The sequence below is a fragment of the Ornithorhynchus anatinus genome, chromosome 2, assembly GCF_004115215.2.
Source record: "Ornithorhynchus anatinus isolate Pmale09 chromosome 2, mOrnAna1.pri.v4, whole genome shotgun sequence".
NCBI classification, from domain to species: domain Eukaryota; kingdom Metazoa; phylum Chordata; class Mammalia; order Monotremata; family Ornithorhynchidae; genus Ornithorhynchus; species Ornithorhynchus anatinus.
Window position 1 is genome coordinate 151,064,886 of NC_041729.1, and position 18,699 is coordinate 151,083,584.

General features: G+C 47.4%; 1 protein-coding gene across 5 annotated transcripts in view; it reads right to left on the bottom strand.

The window, feature by feature from the left end:
- Positions 1–4,810: 4,810 nt before the first annotated feature.
- Positions 4,811–18,699, bottom strand: part of PRICKLE1 (prickle planar cell polarity protein 1) — a 162,698-nt gene continuing 148,809 nt past the window's right edge. For all 5 annotated transcript variants that reach the window (XM_007658143.4, XM_029057740.2, XM_029057739.2 and 2 more), the window contains exons 2-8: positions 16,497–16,682; positions 14,158–14,271; positions 13,297–13,434; positions 12,524–12,727; positions 11,743–11,929; positions 8,646–9,506; positions 4,811–6,707 (exon numbers count right to left, since the gene is read on the bottom strand). In XM_007658143.4, the coding sequence (XP_007656333.1) occupies positions 5,836–6,707; positions 8,646–9,506; positions 11,743–11,929; positions 12,524–12,727; positions 13,297–13,434; positions 14,158–14,271; positions 16,497–16,616 (2,496 nt within the window). In that variant the 5' untranslated portion in view covers positions 16,617–16,682 and the 3' untranslated portion in view covers positions 4,811–5,835. The remainder of the gene's footprint in view (positions 6,708–8,645; positions 9,507–11,742; positions 11,930–12,523; positions 12,728–13,296; positions 13,435–14,157; positions 14,272–16,496; positions 16,683–18,699) is intronic.

The window sequence follows — 18,699 nt, forward strand, 5'->3', positions numbered from 1 at the left end:
TTCTATTTATCTATTTTGGTGCTTTTGATACCTATCTACTTGTTTTATCTATCACCCCTTCTAGGATATGAGTCTATTGTTGGGTAGGGATCGTCTCCATCTGTTGCCATATTATACTTTCCAAGCGCTTAGTACAGTGCTTTGCACACAGTAAGCGCTCAGTAAATACGATTGAATGAATAAATGTGCCAGGAACTCTGCTAAACACTGGGGTAGATACGAGATTATCAAGATGAACATGATCCATGGTCCCCGTGGGGCTCATTTTTAATCCCCACAGATGAGATAACTGAGCCACAGAGAAGTGAAGTGACTTCCCCCAGGTCACACAAGAGGTAAGTGGCAGAACTGAGATTAGCATTCTTTCCAATGCTTAGTACAGTGCTGTGCTCACAGTAAGTGCTCAGTAAATAATAATTGTATTTGCCGGTGTGTGTCCATAAATACCCTTGATTGATTGCTCTTTCCATACCTCAGTGTTCTCCTCTGTCTGGGAAAGGTAATACCTACATCTCCCAACCGCACAGGGATTTTGAGATTAAAATGAGATAATGGGTGTGAAGAAAGCACTTGAAAAAATAAAAGGGCCATCCAAATAACAATAACTATGGTATCTGTTGAGAAGCAGCGTGGCCTAGTGGATAGAGTACGGGCCTGGGAGTCAGAAGGGCCTGTGTTCTAATCCTGCCTCTGCCACTTGTCTGCTGTGTGACCTTGGGCAAGTCACTTCACTTCTCAGAGGCCTCGGTTACCTCATTTGTAAAATGGGAATTAAGACTGTGAGCACTATGTGGGGCAGGGACCGCGTCTGACCCGATTCTCTTGCATCTAAGCCCTGCGCTTAGTAGAGTGCCTGGCACGTAGGAAGCACTTAACCAATACTATTATTATGAACTGGCGTTATCTTGGGTCACTGATTTCTTCCACTTCGGGGACCTGATTTTGGGACATTAAAGGACCGAACACCTGGAAATAACCAGGGACAGGATGCGGAATTCAAACCGGTCTCCTTTACTGTTTGAGAGCAGCTCCTCGCAGGATAATGACAATGATAGATTCATTTGGAATGGCTGATGATGAGCTTGGTCCTCGGATCGAAGGAATCGATTTTACTGCTCCAGCAGAGATTTAAAGAATAGAACATTAAAGTTAAGGCTTTAAAGATAGATTATTGGCGGGTTGACCTCGATCCACACGTCCCTTACCTCAGCACCCCTCCAGTGAACAACCATTACATTTTTGTAGAGTTTTACTGGTCAAACACGAGCAGCAACCCAACGTATGTGCCAGGGGAAAGAGTTTTGATCTTTATTGGCATCATTCCTTGTTCGTCACCCAGTTTTGTGCTAAACTGAATAATGGCCGGAATAGTGTCTGGACCCAGATGGCCTCGATTTCACCAGAGCCGGCACAGTCTTCTCTTAATTACTCGCAGAACCCTCCGCACACACTCTTCAATTGCAATTTTCTGAAAGAAACCGAAGGCAAGGAGTAACAAATCTTGATTTGGTTTCGGGACAGGGCGTTCTCTAGTCTCTCGTTCGACTGGTCCGTAGTCGCTCCCAAATTTCCAGTCGAGTCTTTCATCTCCAAAGTTTGGTCTAGCCAAAACTAAAAGCTCCGGGGATCATGGAGAAGGAGAAGGGAAATACACAGAAAATTTGTAAGTTTTATTGTAACCACTTGTTTCATTCTCTTCCTAACTGAAGCTTTTGACTTTAAATCATAGTGTGTTTAACATCCTTATTCCTCCATTAGATACCTGGCCATAAAATGGAAAAAATATGTATTTTCCCCATCTCCTCCTAAAAAGCTGAGATTAACAAAAAGTGCCATAGGCTCCTACTTAAAATTCAGCAGAGTCCAAAGAACAAAAATGCAGTGACCAGCTGAACGCTCCCAGGCTTACATAATGTATTTACTTTCCTTTAAAATTCCTCCCCAAACCGGTCAAAAAGCTGGGTTCGAGTCCTCCAGGCAGAGTGTTAAATAGCTTTTGCAAATGCTTTCAATAACTGCAACCATGTGCTGAGAACCGACAGCCTTTCCACCACATCCTTAAACGGGTTCATCTGTTCATCTCAAATTCTCCGGGAAGGGGAATGACCGAGGAGTTCATAGAAACGCCACCTGGGTAAAAGGTTGGGTTCCGATACTTTCACTCCAATGACTAGAGCTGGGCTCTCGGCAGTGGTTTATCATCTAGATTTCGACTAGAGCTGGGGAAATAGATGCCCTCGAAGCCCTTCTTCTGCTTGCTGTCTGGAGGAGGTGGCAGTGCCAGGAGCAAATGGCACAGCCGATTAGCTGCAATTGGACTTTTCCATTTAATGGGCATTTGAAGATCTACCCCACAGGCAAAATCATCAACTAGCCGTGAGATTTAACGAATATCCCGACATCGGTTTTGGAGTACAAAATGGTATTGTCCACTGAAATGGCAGCCCTGAGGTCGAAATTGAATGCATAGCATTGCAAAGCTGTTGAGTATTTTTTTTTAAATGAGAATTAAAAAAGGGTTTTCAAAAGACCATCATCATCGTACGTATGAGTCCTCTAGATTGTAAACTCGTTGTGATCAGGGAATGTGTCTACCAAGTAAGTGCTCAATAAATACACGAGAAGCAGTGTGGCTCTGGGGAAAGAGCACGGGCTTAGGAATCAGAGGTCATGGGTTCTAATTCCAACTCCACCACTTGTCAGCTGACTTTGGGCAAGTCACTTATCCTCTCTGTGCCTCAGTTACCTCATCTGGAAAATGGGGATTAAGACTGTGAGCCCCCGTGGGACAACCTGATTACCCTAGCGCTTAGAACGGTGCTCGGCACATAGTAAGCGCTTAACATATACCAACATTATTATTATTAAATAACGATTGAAAAAATTGAATTAATGAACTCTGTTACATTGTACTCTTCCAAGTGCTTAGTACACCACACAGTAAGCACTCAGTAAATAGGACTGATTGACGGAGGGCGGGCACAATGACGGTTTAAGTGGGTGAATGCTCTCAGGGAGAGCCTTTGGGTAGGTGTGGGGCTGTAAACTTGGGGAGAGAAAGGTTTGCGGGGAGTGGAGCAGGAGGGTAAGAGAGAGAGAGAAAGACTGTCATGGGGCCAGGCCTCGGGATGGAACAGGCCTGCAGGACCTGAGGGATGGACAAGCAGGAGAAGAGCGACTGCAGGGCAGCACAGGTGAGAGCGGGGCCCTGCCAGGAGCCTGAGGCAAGAAACGACAAGGAGTGTTAACCCGGGAGAACGGACAGGTAGACGGGTAGGATGAAGAACTCAGAGCCAGGCCCTGCCAGGAGCCCGAGGCAAGAAACGACAAAGAGTGTCAACCCGGGAGAATGACAGGTAGGATGAAGAACTCCAATGGGAGCAGGAGACTAGTTAGAAGAGACCAGGAAATAGAAAAAAATGAACAAAAAGACCCCATGAGAGTCTCCTGTCCCTACAGAAGAGCAGCCGGTCGCAGTGGAGGTAGCGAGCTGGTGCTCTCCATCTTGTTGAGGACCTCCACGGAGATGATTTTCTTTCAAAAAACCAGCCAGCCCCCAAGATGCACTCCCCCCCCCCCAAGATCTGTACCCTCTCGCCTTTGCAATAAAGTAGACTTGAATTGCTCAAAATAATGAAATTTAGACTTTAGAGGACTAAAAAGCCACCCCCAGAGCACGCAGCATATTTCCTTGGGGTTTTGCTCCAAAATTAACTTGGAATAATCTCTCTCTTTTTAAAATTCCTTTGACAGTGTCCATTAGGCACTAAGCCTAATATTCTCACCCCTGGCTCAAGCTAAAATCCAGTCAAGTAGTGGGGCCCGAGGAAAGTTACTTACTGTATATTAAAAATGATACTCTCTCATTTGTTCAGGCCATCCAGGATGGGCTTATATTCAGATTTTAATATGTAGAAGTCAAACAGAGTGGGATTTAAAAATCTGATATTTCAAAATGCAAGCCAGCGGTTATTAAGTATTAGAAACGTGCTCAGGAGATGGGGCGGGGTAGGGAGTGGGGCAGGGGAAGGAAAAGCAAGAGCGATAAGGAGGGTGAGAGGGAGAGGAGCTCACACAGAAGAAAAGCCCTCATAAACTGCACTCAAGGAGAACCAGACTGAGCGGCACAGATGGTTCCTTGCGGGGGTCCTGCTCCTCTGGTTCAGTTCGTGGTGAGGAAAGGCGCCGGATCACTCAGTTTTCACTCCAGCTCCCGGGGAGCCCCCGTCCCGTTCCTCCTATTCTGGGATGGTGAGGGTCAAAGGTCACACAGACACGTGGAGTGTTGAGAAATAAAGAAGAATCAAAAAAAAAAGTTCCCAGCCGGTTTTTCAATGTGATATTTAGAAATGCAAGACAGCAGTTCTTCAACACATACTAAACACTATACAATGGGCTCAGGAGATGGGTTCAGAACAAGCAGTTCAGTAGGTACTAGAATAGGATTCGGAATTGGGTTATAGCACTAGGCAAGCATACTTCCTTCAGACAAAGCCGATTCTTTCTATTTCAGCTTCTGTTGCTTAAACTCTCCTAATTCTGAAATATCCCGTCCCTTACAGATCTTGTAAGAAAGAAGCTAGACCTTCCTCTAACCTAAGGGAAGGGGAGGGGGGTAGAGCTTTTAGGAGAATTAGAATTTGAGATAACCACTTAAGAAATGAAAAAAAAAAAGCGTACACTTCTAAAGCATAACTCACTAAAACCATACTCGAAAGGCAACGTTTTAAAATCATGGTTCGGCGTCAAAACCACCTGTGAGAAAATGTAACCAAGAGAAAGAAGAAAAAAAATCACCCAAAACAGTGTCTGCTTGTTTTGACTGTTATATTCCAGGGGTTTATTTTTTTTTTTTGATTGGTTGGTTTTTACATTTATACAGTATACATTATTTGACCCATAAATAACACTTGTAAGATTAATAGGGCCATAGTTTCAAAGAGTATTTACACAGCCCCACCATGCATACAGAGCTTGAAAATGTCGAAAAATCAAAAATTAAGTTTTCCATCGCTACGTAATATAAATTTGACCGTCTAAACTTATAAACCCTGCCTAAAGTACAAGCAATCATTTCATCCATAACGCTGCTGCAGCCGCCGCCGCCAACCCCCTAATAAATCTAGTTTGGTAGTGTAACAAACTTCTTGTGATTCGGGGATATAAAAATATCAGTTTTTAAATCTGGACTGTACACTATATACATTCGTATTTGCACCGTTAAATTAGGAATACACTTAAAAGTCTAGGAAAGAACTACATTATAAATAGCGACGTTTTTTTCCGTTTGTAGCTGCGGCTAATACAATACAAGGTTACTGGGCTAATGAGTTCTGAAAGGGCACCCATGTGCCTAGCACAAACACACCGTAAAGAGTTTTCTATTTCCGAAAGAGCTACATGCATGCCTCACGAGAAAACAAACCGATCGGGGTTTCGACCGGCTCGAGCTACGCTAGTTAACGAAAAACACTATTGTTTCACAAAGGCGATCGGGCTCCCGCGCCGACTTAAATCCAAGCCCCCCTCTAAGCCCAAGGTGACGATCTTTTCTGGTTTTCTTTACAAGATGGAGAACCGAAGAGCGCGCGGCCACCGAGTCCGGCCGCGACGCTCCCGTCAGTCAAAACCCACCACGTCCCGCCGGCGACACCCGAGGAGGGGAAGGCAGGAGGGACTCCCGCCTTCTCGACGTCGGCCGGTCGTCGTAGACGGCGGTCGACTGGTCTCGTGCGTCGGAGAAAGCCCTCGAGTCCGCTTTCGCCACGTCTCGAAGGAGTCGGCGGGAAATCGGTGGTTCGGACTGACGGCGTGGGCCGAGTCGGACCGGGCGGGTTACGAGATGATACAGTTCTTGCCCTTTTTCTTCTTGGATTTAGTGGTCCTTTGCCCAAAGTGAGCGCTGGGCAGGGCGGCGGCGGGGCCGGAGAGGTCGTCCGCGTAGTACGTGTACCTCTGCGGCCGCAGCTGAGGGATGGGCTGCCCGAGGAAGTACCCCTCCTCCTCCGAGTCGGACGAGGACGAGGACGTCGAGCCCCAGGAGTCGGCGTCGTCGCCGTAGAGTCCGAAGAACCTATCCGCGACCTGGCTCTGGAGCGCGTAGTCGGAGGCCGCGTGGGCGTACCGGCCGTACAGCTCCGAATTGCGCACGGAGGCTTGGATCTCGCGCGCGCTCTTGTTCTGGAGGAACTTCTCGTAGTCGCCGGGAGAGTAGAGGAGGCGAAGCCGGCGTTTCGGGGAGGTCCGCCGGTCGGCGACCAGGTTCAGGGCGTTGTCGGAGCGGGATTTGCGGCTCCGCCGGCGGCGGTGGTGGTGGTGGTGCTGCTGGTGAGCCGGGCGGGGCTCCCTCTCCTCCAGGTGGTAGGCCCGGCGGCGGGTCCTCTCACTCAGCGGCGGCTGGCGGATCTCGAGGTGGTCGTAGTTGCCCTTGTCCACGACTTCGTCCGAAAACTTCACCTGCTGGGGCCGCGACTGGGACTTGGATCTCCGCAGCACCGGGAGGTGGACCGGCTTTTCAGTCGGCAACAGCTTCTCTTGGCACAGCTCGGAGCTTAAGCTCTTCAAGGACTCCGTGCTCCTGTGGAGCATGGAGGAATTCAGGGTCCCCATATTGCTCATCTTCTCACAATCCTCGGTCTCCAGCTCTTGGAAGTTTTGCAGAGAGTATAGAGATGGCCTCGGTTTGCCTTCTCCGTCCACCGAAGCCCCTACGGAAGACACGGGAGGCATAAGTCAACCCTCGTCATTTCATTACAGTACAACGACGACGAAAAATGGAGGTTAATGAACGGTCCGCCTTTGTGGAGAATAGAAATGGAAGCAAGGTCAGTAGTCGCACGGTGCGGTGAAATATGAATCGGGAAAAAAAAATGAAGTGAAACCTTGCAACCCCTTCTCTCACATATCGGCAGCACCGTTCACCGTTATTTGGTATACGGTGGGGTACTGCAGTGTGGCCTAGTGGAAATTGCACGGGGCTAGGAGTCAGAAGAGCTGGGTTATAATCCTGTCTCTGTCGCTTGCCTGCTCTGTGACCGTGAGCCACTCACTTAACCTCTCTGCGCCTCGGTTTCCTCATCTGCAAACCGGGGATTAAATCCCTGTTCTTGCTTCTTAACTGTGAGCCTCCCTGGGGTTCAGGGACCTGTGTCTGATCTGATTGTCTTGGGTGTACCCCAGCACTTAGCACAGTGCTTGGCCCATAGCAAGCTCTGAGCAAATAGAGTTTTCATTGGTCCTGCTGTTGGGTAGCATTGAAAGCCAGGTGGGTGGATAGGTGTGCCGAAGCGTGCGCTCTCTGGTCACACCGTCAAGGACTGCTTGAGAATCAACGACAATGGAAACATTCTGATGGAGCCTCTCTTTTGGAGCAGAGATTTTATAGTTTCTGCACCTAGGCCTTTCTCATTCACTAAAAGGTCAACCTAGACTGGAAGACATTAGAAGTCAAGTGTGGGGTGTTTTGATCACCTACATGTACAACTTAAGGTTTCGGTTAGTTCATCTTCAAGTCCAGAGATTATGCTACTGTAAAGGTGCCTACTTCTAGGGTTAAGTTTCAAGTTCCTGAAAACGGCACACACAAAACTGGCACTGTGCTTCTGTGGATTACTGCATGGCCTAGTGGCAAGAGCAGGGTCTTGGGAGTCAGAGGACATGGGTTCTAATCCCGGCTCCACCACTTGTCTGCTATGTGACATTGGGCAAGTCATTTCACTTCTCGGTGCCTCAGTTACCTCAACTGGAAAATGGAGATCAAGACTGTGAGCCCCATGTGAGACGGGGACTATGTTCAACTTGATTACCTTGTATCTACCCCATGCTTCAGACAGTGCTTGGCATATAGTAAATGCTTAACAAATACCATAATTATTATTATTACTGCTAGCAGAGGAGTTATTGGTAACTCCCCAGGAAGCTCATTTGGGGTTTTTTTGGTATTCACTAAGCCCTTACTCTGTGCTAAGCGCTGGGGTAGATACAAATGAATCAGGTTGGACACAGTCCCTGTCCCACATGGGGCTCACAGTCTTAATCTCCATTTTACAGATGAGGTAACTGAGGCACAGAGAAGTTAAGTCAGGACATGGCCTAAATCCACACAGCAGATAAATGGGGGAGCTGAGATTAGAACCCAGGTCCTTCTGACTCCCAAGCCCATGCTCGTTGCAGGCAGGAAATGGATCTACCAACTTCTGCTATATTGTACTCTCCCAACCTCTTAGAGGCCTGTCCACAGGAAGTGCTCAATAAGCCCGATTGATTGATTGTCTTTAAGCCAGTGGTTCCACAAAATGCGGTGACTTTAGAGAATAGAGGGAAAAGCTCTATTTTTTCCCAGCAACTCTCTCCCCCTCCCAAACTCTCTTTTCTGCCCCTCGTCCTCCAGATCCGGCAAGTGATTGAGCGCCTGTCACACACGTGACTACTCACCCCACCTCAACAGGCTGGAACTCGGAGTTAGGGGTGGGAGAGGGTGTGGAGGTAGGGAAGAGAAACGGGGGAGAGGAAGGGAAAGAAGATGTGGAGAATGAGGAAGCCCCTGAGGACTTAAGCGTGAGGAGGGAGCGTGAGATGAAGACAGAAAAAAGCAGGAACCAGAAGACTTTAAAGTGGAGCGGATCCACGGCCTCCGGCCGCCATACCTGTGATATTAGACAAGGCCAAAGAATCCATGGAATCCCGGACGCTCTGCTCTTGCTTCAAGTCTGACAGACATTCTAACGAATCCTCATACCACTGGGTCTGGTCAGGGTTGAATCCCGACGCCCCGTGTTCCAGTTCCAGGTCCTGGAGCTTTCTGCTGCTGGCGGGCCCGGGGTGGCTCCCGTAGGCCGAATCGCCCAGCCCGTCTTGGGACTGGGCCCAGTACATGTCTGACTGGTACTTTTTACTGGCCAAGCTCTGATTGTTCTTCTTCGGTTCGGCCTTGCCCTTCGCCGCGTTATCGGCCCTCCAGGGCTCGCCGGAGCGGAGGTCTCCTTCGCCGGGCTGCTGGAAGAGACTCTTCTCGCCAAACTTGAGCAGCAGCTGCGTCATGTAGTCCTCGTGCTCCGCCCACTCCTCGGGCTCCTCCGGCGTCTCCTGCTCCGCCCGGCCCTTCCAAAACTCCTCGTTAGCCACACTGGTCCCTGGCCTGGTGAGGCTCAGGTCATCCAGCTTGCGCGAGAGGGTGTCGTCCGCGTTCTCCGACAGGCCGGGAAACTTGTAGTTGATCGCGGGGGACAGGAGCAGGGACTGGCGGCACTGGTCGGCCGACCGGCTGCTCTTCCCCATGCGGATGCTCCGCCGCGAGTCCCGGGAGCGGGCCGACTGGAACGCCGAGTCCGAGGAGTCGGAGGCGTGGACGTCTTCGCCCAGACTGCACGTTTTCGAGCAGTAGATCTGTCCTTGCTTGGGCAGGAAGGGGCAGCCCAGCAGAGAGGCTCGGCATTGGGCGCACGAAAAGCAGGTTTCGGTGGCGTGCCAGTGCTGTCCGTCGTAGGTCATCTGGGCGTGGTCGACACCTGTCGGAGAACGAGAGGGAGCCACGGCCCGTTAGGTCCCAAGATGGCTGTGCCCGGGTCGCGCACTCCCCGGGGCCTGGGCCGACACTGGGCGAAGCGCTGGACTGCACCCAGGAGGATAGGGTCGGACCCATTCCCTGCCCCCCTAGACGAGGCTCACTGGCCAAGGGGGAGGGAGACCAGGCACTGAATCCCCAATTCGCAGAGGAGGAAGCCGAGGTTCGGAGAAGTTAAGGGACTTACTTGCCTAAGGGCACGTGGCAGGCAGATGGCAAAGCTGGGATTAGAACCCGGGGCTCTGGCTTCCCAGCCGTGTGCCCTTTCTGCTAATCCATGCAGCTGTCAGGGTTTTCCATTCTGGAAGCCCCTGAGAGGGGCCAGTCAGGCTGCCAGGCAAAGTAAAGGATGGGGAGGGGACAGAGATTGGTTTGGCTGGGTCTCTCCCACCTCTCTCTGCCATAAGGCAGTGGGCTGGGTATCCTGAGGGAGAGGTCAACCAGGCCTCTGGGGATACGTGCATCGGGGGAGCGGGAGGGGTGTGTGTGTGTGTGTGTGTGTGTGTGATCGTAATCTTGGACCACTATCCCCATCCCCAAGGAAGCCTTCTTGCCCTTTGATGTTTCATGCACCTCTTACCTATCGAGTAGTTGTTGGTTTACAAGAAGAACCCGATTACAATTTTCAACTTTCTAAAATTGCCGCTCACTCATAAATGCATAATGAGGGCCGGGGAAGGCTGCAGGAAGGTGTATCCCATTTTGTTAAAGTACTGCCGCCAGGGCCTTTGGGGCCGAGTGCTCCGGGTATTTGGGAGATGGGTTTCCGGATGTTTCTAGAGTGGAAAACCCCCCAACTCCTGGATGTCCGCATGGCCCCTCTCTGCAGCTGACTGGGTTCCTGCCTCTCTGAAGGGAAGGAGGGAGCCCTGAGGAGAGATGACAGCTCTTGACCTTCCATCTTCATCTCACCCTGGCTCCCAAAGGTGTAGGCCAGGCTGAATCCCAGAAGGAAAGTGCCCAAAGACTGGCTTCCACCCTCCCTGCCGCCTGAGCACAATTATAGCCTTCCTCCTTGCCTTCCCGCCTCGGATATATCCTGACGGGAGACAAGTATCAGCTCTGACTGCCCTTCCCCCACAGGCCTTCTCAGCACAGAGCAGACTGGGGTTGTTTCATCACCAACCCATATGTTCTTCCACTGGCTAGTAGGCTGTAAAGCTCCCTGTGGGCAGGGATCATATCTACCGACTCTGTTGTACTGTACTTTCCCAAGCACTTAGTACAGTGCTCTGCAAGCAGTAGCTCAATAAAAAACCCTGATTGATTGGAGTAGAAGCAGCCATCTCCACCCTGGAACCCCACGTGCTTAGGCGCCAAAACAGGAAGTCGCCCAGGCAATGGTAGAAAGTGGCTGAAGTTGTGCGCTTCCTTCAAAGACTTCAGGATTTGATCTGGGACTTTGGGTGGTCACAGTCACTTTAAACCACACTTCCCTCACCCTCTCCTGTCCCTACTCTTACCCTAATCCTCCTGGAGTTGAAGATGGCCAGATAGATCAAACTCTATTGGTGTTTCTAGGATGTGACTCTGGGAGCACAGACTCAAAGGTCTCTGTTTATCACCCTCTTTTTGAATGTCAGTGAGTCTGAACCCTGGGGGGAAGAGGTAGAGAGAGAAGGAAAGAGACAGAGAGAGAGAGAGAGAGAGTCTGTGTGTGTATGTGTGTCTGAGTATTTCTGACGTATGTCTGAGTACTTGCTCTGAATGCGATCACAACTGCTGGTGTGAATCTGAGAGTCTGGGTGGGATTTCATCTGGATGCTTGTATATCTTTTAAGCACTCAGCACAGCACTCTGCACACAGTCCGTGAGTCCGTGCTCAACAAATGCCATTAACTGATTGATTTCTTTGTAGTCCTGCTGTTGTTTTTCCTTTCATTTAATAACAGGTGTATTTCTTCAATGCTAACTACGGCCTGGTGCTGAGATAGATACGAGGTTAGCAGATCCAACACAGTCCCTGTCCCGCAGGGGGCTCACAATCTTATCCCCATTTTGCAGATGAGGAAACTCAAGCCCAGAGTGGTGGAGTGACAAGGACAGACAGCAAGCCAGTGGCAGAGCTGGGACTAGAACCTGGGTCTCCTGACTCCCAGCCCCAGGCTCTTTCCACTAACCCATTCTGCAACGCTTTCTGCTGTAATTTGAAAATGAGCGAGCAGGGGATTTTGGCTCACCTATGTGCTCTCCACAGGACTCACAGTACTCTGCATAGAGTGATTCAAAACAGCCACAGCAGAATGGGCGTCCATCCTTCATGATGTATCTCTGTCCACCGAGAATCGTTTCACATTCAAGACAACAAAAGTGTTTCATGTGCCAGTGACGACCCTCAGCTTCTGTGCACTCATCGGCAAAGATGATCTAGGAAGGTAAGTGGACAGTTCAGGCAATACCCAGACCCTTCAATAATGACTAAACTGATGTAATTAATGGGGCAGTATCCTTTCTGGGTAGTTAATAAGTGACTGACCCCCTAAAGAACTCTGAAAGTTTACCTCCAAAGTTCCTTGGATCAATCAGCTTACCTTCAGCTGAAGACAGATTTAGAATTGGCAACTAAAACAAACTCCGCTCTTCAAACACCCCAAGTAGGTCATGGTTTTATGGATTAGAGGCAAAGACACCAGGGTGCCCGCCCCCAAATCATTCTGAAAACTGGCAGAGATAACCTTGGAGTATTCCATGAATTTTCTTGGAAATGCCACAAACCCTCTTGGAAGTGATTCTAATTTCAGCTACATTAGTTCCTGTTCTTACGGACCGTCCTTGCATAGGCGTTGAGGGAAAATGGCGGGAAGCCCATCCAACCACCAAGACTGGATCTTGGCAACCCACTAACGGGTCTGCCCACGTTTTCTCATCGCAGGGTCCGAACTCCCCTCCCTGTTCGGATAATGACTGTGGCATGTGAATTCCCGAAGGAAAAGTTTTCTTTGGTTAACGAAGTTCATTTACCTCATCGCACGCGGAGCACCGCGGTTTGAGCAGTTCAGCGTGGTGTCTACCACAATGGATTTTTCCATCCTGATAAAAATAGATGAGGTCGACCAGCAGCTCGTTACATGTAAAACACACAAAGCACGACGGGTGCCAGCACACTCCGGGTCCAGCTCGGGAGGCAAACACTGCAATCTCCCCTCCGTTGATTTTCATCCCACACTAGGAATAAAGGGTTTATAGCGTTACAACTTCTCCTCCGAATGGCAGGAATCGCAGTTCTAGCTGCCTCCTGCTACGGTCCAGTCACCCTTTCGAGTGGCCAAAAGATTCTGTTCAACCTAGATTGTTGCGAGCTTCAGCAAAGACGAATTTCTCTGGTGTACACTCCATCTGTGTCGGAGGACTGTTTAATCAGATTTACACTAAAAGTGGTTTCACTGAGGCAGCCAGATGGCTCCGGATGAGTGTGTTTCCTCCTCTGAAAACTGCCAGCTTCAAGACCTGAATGTCTTCATTATGTATCCGCATTTTTTAAAAATCAGGTCCAGCGGCCTCTTTCTGTTGGCCTGAGAGTGGAGGCCCAGAATTTAGATTTCAGCTACCAGGAGTAAACTAGTCTCATTATCCAAATTGTATGTGGCTGATAAGAAAAATCAAGCTGGATTTAGTATCAGCTGATTTTTATGGTCTCTATGGACTAGGAAAAAAATTGATCTAACTCTATCGCTCCCCAGAGCTCTACTTAAAGCCATTTCCACAAACAAACTTCATTTACTGGAAATGGTTACCTGTTCACAGACGGCATGCATGAGCGCTCTAGAGAGGAGTTTAATAGTTCCTCTCCCAAGTGCTTCCTTCTTACGCTGAGCACTGAACATTTGCAATTCTTTCTTCTCTTCTTCAGTCAGAGACTGGCAGTACCTCACCTGTAAGGAACACAGGGATGAAGCTATAGGATGCCACAGAATTAGGGACAAAGTTTATTTCCAAAGAATTCTGGATTTCACAAAATACACTCAATGCTTTCGATTGATTTACCTGATCAAAAAATAAAATAAAAATACATCCAAATAAAACACCCTATTAAAAGATACAACACATCACACCAAAATACACCCACCACCATTAAAAGCAGGACAATTGCTGTTCAGTTGAATTGTGGCTACCAAAGCATTTAAACTCTGCTTACTGCCTAGCTAAAAATATATGAAACACTGGCACCTCTACAAAAGAACTCAACTGATTTTTCTCTTGGATTCTACGCGCTCATCTAAGCTACAGACCTCTAACTACCACAAAGTATCCTTTCTCTTTGGGGCAATGAAATCTCTGGAATTTGTAGGTTCCTGATAATTGGTGGGTGGCTGCAAACACTATAAAACCCAACTTGTGTTAGGTTTATGGCACCGACACACATTTTTTTTCTGTTAACAAGAGAAAGCAATGTTCTCCCCCACCGCCGCCCTCTAACAGAAATGGGGCTCGCCACAATACAAACCACCAGGTAGGATTTCTGGGTTGAACGGCGATTCTTATCACATTTCATCGTTTTCGGGTAAGGTCACAATGAACACACCAAAGTCGCCTTAACCTCCAGGCACCCGCTGGGGGAAAGAATGCTAGCGAACGCCAAGGCTCTCCCTTTTTACCTCATTGTCATGTGGCGGCAACTGGTACAAAAGCTGTTTAATTCGATGTTTCTCCCCGGGACTGTTAATGTAGGGAACCTTTTCCTCTGGCAAGCAGGCAAAGTACAACTGCACCTGAGTCGAGAGAGGATGAAAAAAGTATGTCTGTGATTTGGCTGCCGGGCCTAAGCTCCTGTCCATTTCTAAACCATCTCCTTTGTACCAGATACTCTATTTGAATGGGAATCACTGTGGTGCTTTTTGACCCGTGAGGATTTGTCCCCTTCCAGCTAATAGAAGGAGAAGGAGCCAAGAAGGCGGCAGAACCAGGATAGTCTCTGATAGGACTAGCACCCAGCTGCTAAATTGCTCTTCTGGAATGCAATTTGAAGAGACAATTAGGGGTATAATAAATTATGCACATTTAATTCTACTATTCTTCATGCCCCCTTTAAGGCCGGGTGAAATTCCAGGTTTCTATCTCCAACTGACCACACATAATGTGTGAAGCTGTCCAGAAAACACCCACTATATAAACACATTTAATTTGTTCTTTGCATTTTACACATGGCAGAGACAAAAGATGTTTTGTTGAAGGTTGTAAACTCCTGCTGATCGGGTTCACCCCAGCTTCAGCTTTCATTGCTTCCATGTGAGCTTTCTGCAAGAAACTGGTCACCCCTTCTTAAAGAAGGGTTGGATTTTAGGTCATTTTTATGATGGAGTCCATATTTTCTGGAGTTTTTAGGTATTGGTTTTTTTTTTCTTTAGAAGTATCTTCTTTAACAGGGGTTAGCCTTGAAATAAAAATTAATAAAATCAAAGTAATTGAGACAATCTGTCATCATTCTCATCAATAGAATTTATTGAGTGCTTATTATGTGCAGAGCATTGTACTAGGTTCTTGGGAGAGTACAATATAACCGAGTTGGTTAGATCTGTTACCTGCCCCCAATAAGCTTACAGTCTAGAGAGATAAAGACTGAGGGTCTGGAGTTTGAGGGTCTAGACAAGCTCCAGGTTTATCAAATGGGCCTAGTGATTGGGTAGAAAATGGGAAGAGATAATAATAATAATAATTGTGGAATTTGTTAAGCACTTACTAAGTGCCTGGAACTTAGTAAGTGCTTAACAAACCACAAGTACTAAGTGCTAGAGTGGATACAAGCAAATTGGGTTGGACACAATCCACCTAATAATGGTGATATTTGCTAATCGCATAATACATGCCAGGCACTGTACTAAGCACTGGGGCAGGTACAAGATAATCAGATTAAGCACAGTCCCCATCCCATAGGAGGCTCCCAGTCAAAGAGGGAGGGAGAACAAGTATTAATCCCCATTTAACAGATGATGAAACTGAGGCACGGTTAAGTCACTTGGGCCAAGGTGACAGCAGCAGGCAAGAGGCAGAGCCAGAACCAGAACCCAGGTCTCCAGACTCCTGGGCCCAGGCTCTGCTAAAAAATTATTAATTGGAGAATGATTGAGGTTTCCTATGAAGTAAATTATGACTGATTTGCTTCCTTATTTGCCCTAAACATCTGAGTCACTATCACAAGCTCAGGAAAGTTTATCATGTTAATACATTTGGGACTAAAAAAGCCATTTTTAGCTGAGAAAATGAGAAGCTTTGTAGATGGCAAGTCTTGGGTTCACATTGAAATACGACAAACAGCGAAACTAAGTTTTCATTTCATCCCCATCTTTTTATGATGAAAGTAACACTACGCCTACATTTCTGGTCTTTAAAGTAACCCTGCATTACTAAGCTATGGCTTTGAAAAACTAGATACCAAATAAACTTACTTTCCTTCTACATTTAATAAATCACCTTGTTCCACATAATCATAAAATGTTTCAGGAACTTTGAAACTCCTGTTTCTTTAACATTAAAGCTCTGCTGGCAACTGCCATGTCTATTTTCCTATGTCTCAGGATTTAAGTTGGATTTCTCTCCCTGTCCACATCCCCTCCAAAATATATAAACATCATGTGGGTTATTCACAGTTCCCTTTAATAAAACACCCATTGTCATGGACCTTCTAAACGCGTGAATAAATCACAACTACCACAATTATTTTGAATCCCCTACTGTGTCTCCCTGCTGTACTCTCCACCTCCCATCCCTAAAAAAAAAAAAAATTCTTCAGGGAATTTGCATCCCAAACAAACGCCTTCCCATCAACAAACCAGGATAGTTGAAGAATCAAGGTTTCTTGGCCCTCCCTGTGTTTCCTGAGAAAATATCATCAAGCCCTTCCTTCCTTCCTTCCTTCGAGACAGTTGCTTCCTATACATAACAGCTCTTTGTGGATGTTTGAATGACTTTGCAAAACAAGACAATAACAACTTCCTACTTGTTCCGGCCTGAGGCCTGGTGGTACCCAGGAATATTCTTCCAGAGCACAACCCGAGTCGTCGTCCGACGTTGAGCTCCGCTGGCACCCGAAGGTGAGTTTGTTCATTTTAGGCTCCATCTCCAAAGGCAGAATAAGGGTGGGAAGGAGTTGGATATTCAGTTAAAGTTCATCAAGCAAGGGTTCCTGGAAAGAGTCAAATGGAGAGATGTAAAGATAATCGTTCAAGAACGGCTTCATTGTCAACATAAAACAAAACTCAGTCTTTACATTTCTGAAAGACAACTATGCTTTACTGATTTTAGCTTTTTCCCTGAAATACTCATCAGAAAGTGTCTACACTGTACCCTATGAAGGCCCAAACCCAAAATATCATTAAAAGTTGAAGCTGAATAGACAGACCTGGGCCTGCTGCCAAGGTTTACTTTGTATTCCTTTCCATGCTGAGCATGCTCTATACATGCCTAGATTTGTGCTGCAAAATCACAAAGTGGCACATCCTAATCAACTGGATTTTTGAGAGCATATTGTGTGGACAGCACTGTAACTGTCGAGAAGCAGCACGGCCTAGTGGATAGAGCCTGGGAGTCAGGAGGACCTGGGTTGGAATCCTGCCTGGATCTGCCACGTGTCTGTTACTCCAGTGTTTAATAATAATAATAATGATAATTATGGTATTTGTTAAGCGCTTCGTATGTGCCAAGCACTGTTTTAAGCGCTGGAGTAGCTGGAGTACAAGGTAATCAGGTTGGACACATTCCCTGTCCCACGTGGGGCTGGCTAACAGTCTCAATCCCCATTTTACAGATGAGGTAACTGAGGCACAGAGAAGTGAAGTGACTTGCCAAAGGTCACACCACAGACAAGTAGCAGAATGGGATTAGAACCCACAACCCCTGACTCCCGAGTCCCTGCTGTGCCACTTAGGCCATGCTGCTTGGCACAAAGTAAACTCTTAATAAATACCATTTTGAAAAACGATGTACTTTGTACTATGTTTTTCTAAGTAGCCCAAGAAATCTGGAGTTCAAGGAACAACTGGATCAGACAGATTCACAAGCATAACTAGAACTGTATGATTCCCTTATGTGTTAACCGTGAGCTGTTCAAAAACCCCAAGAGTAGCCACAGAAACCTCCTGCAGAAAAAAAACAAAATACAAACACATCTGCTACATGTAAACATGTGCTCCCAATTCAACAATAGATCTTATTCTATGCATGTTTCTTGTTTTTTCACAGAAGAGGTTATAGGCCATGCTGAGCCCAAGCCATCAGTACATGGAGCATGCCCACACAATGGCAAAGAATTCTATATTGCCCTGCAATTCCTGAGTCATTTGCATATTTAAGGCACAGACCTGCAGACTAAAACTGCCGCTAGAAACTGAAAAGACTAACTTGGTCACTACTATGAAAAACAGCACCGATTCAAGATCGGAATGGGATCTTTCATTCCACTCCCTAACACCAATTAAACGTTTTGTAAACAGGGTCGCTTTTCTTCCCTAAAGATTTCAGGGCAAAGGGCCTAGTTCCTCATCCGCCTTGAAAGCAGGAGGGAGCATTCAAGGGAATTCCAGGAGCTGCTTCAAGAGTTGCCAAGGCTTCCGGTAGCAACTATTACCCCAGGGCATCTTAACACCCCACCTGGTCTAGAAGGTAGGAAACAGGTGAGGCTGGTGGAGTGGAAGAGAGCCAGACAGGCCCAAGATGGTGGAGGTGGGAATGGGTGCTAATCTCCTCATTTTCTTAAAGCACTCAATCACTTTGACCCTCCTACCTCACAGCTCACTACTTTCCTACTACAACCAGCCCTCTTCCACTCCTCTAATGCTAACCTTCTCACTATACCTTTATCTCCTCTCGCTCACATCCTGCCTCTGGCCTGTAACATCTTCCCTCCTCACTTTCCCTGAATTCAAAGCCTTATTGAAGGCACATCTCCTCCAAGGGGCCTTCCCTGAGTAGCCCTCCTTTCCTCTTCTCCCACTCCCTTCTGCATCAATCTGACTTGCTCCCTTTATTCATTTCCCGCTCTCAGCCAGACAGCACTTTTGTCCATATCTGTAATTTTATTTATATTAATGTCTGTCACCCCCTGTAGACTGTAAGCTTGTTGTGGGCAGGGAATGTGTCTGTTATATTATTATTTTGTACTCTCCCAAGGGCTTAGTACAATGCTCCGCAAACAGTAAGTGCTC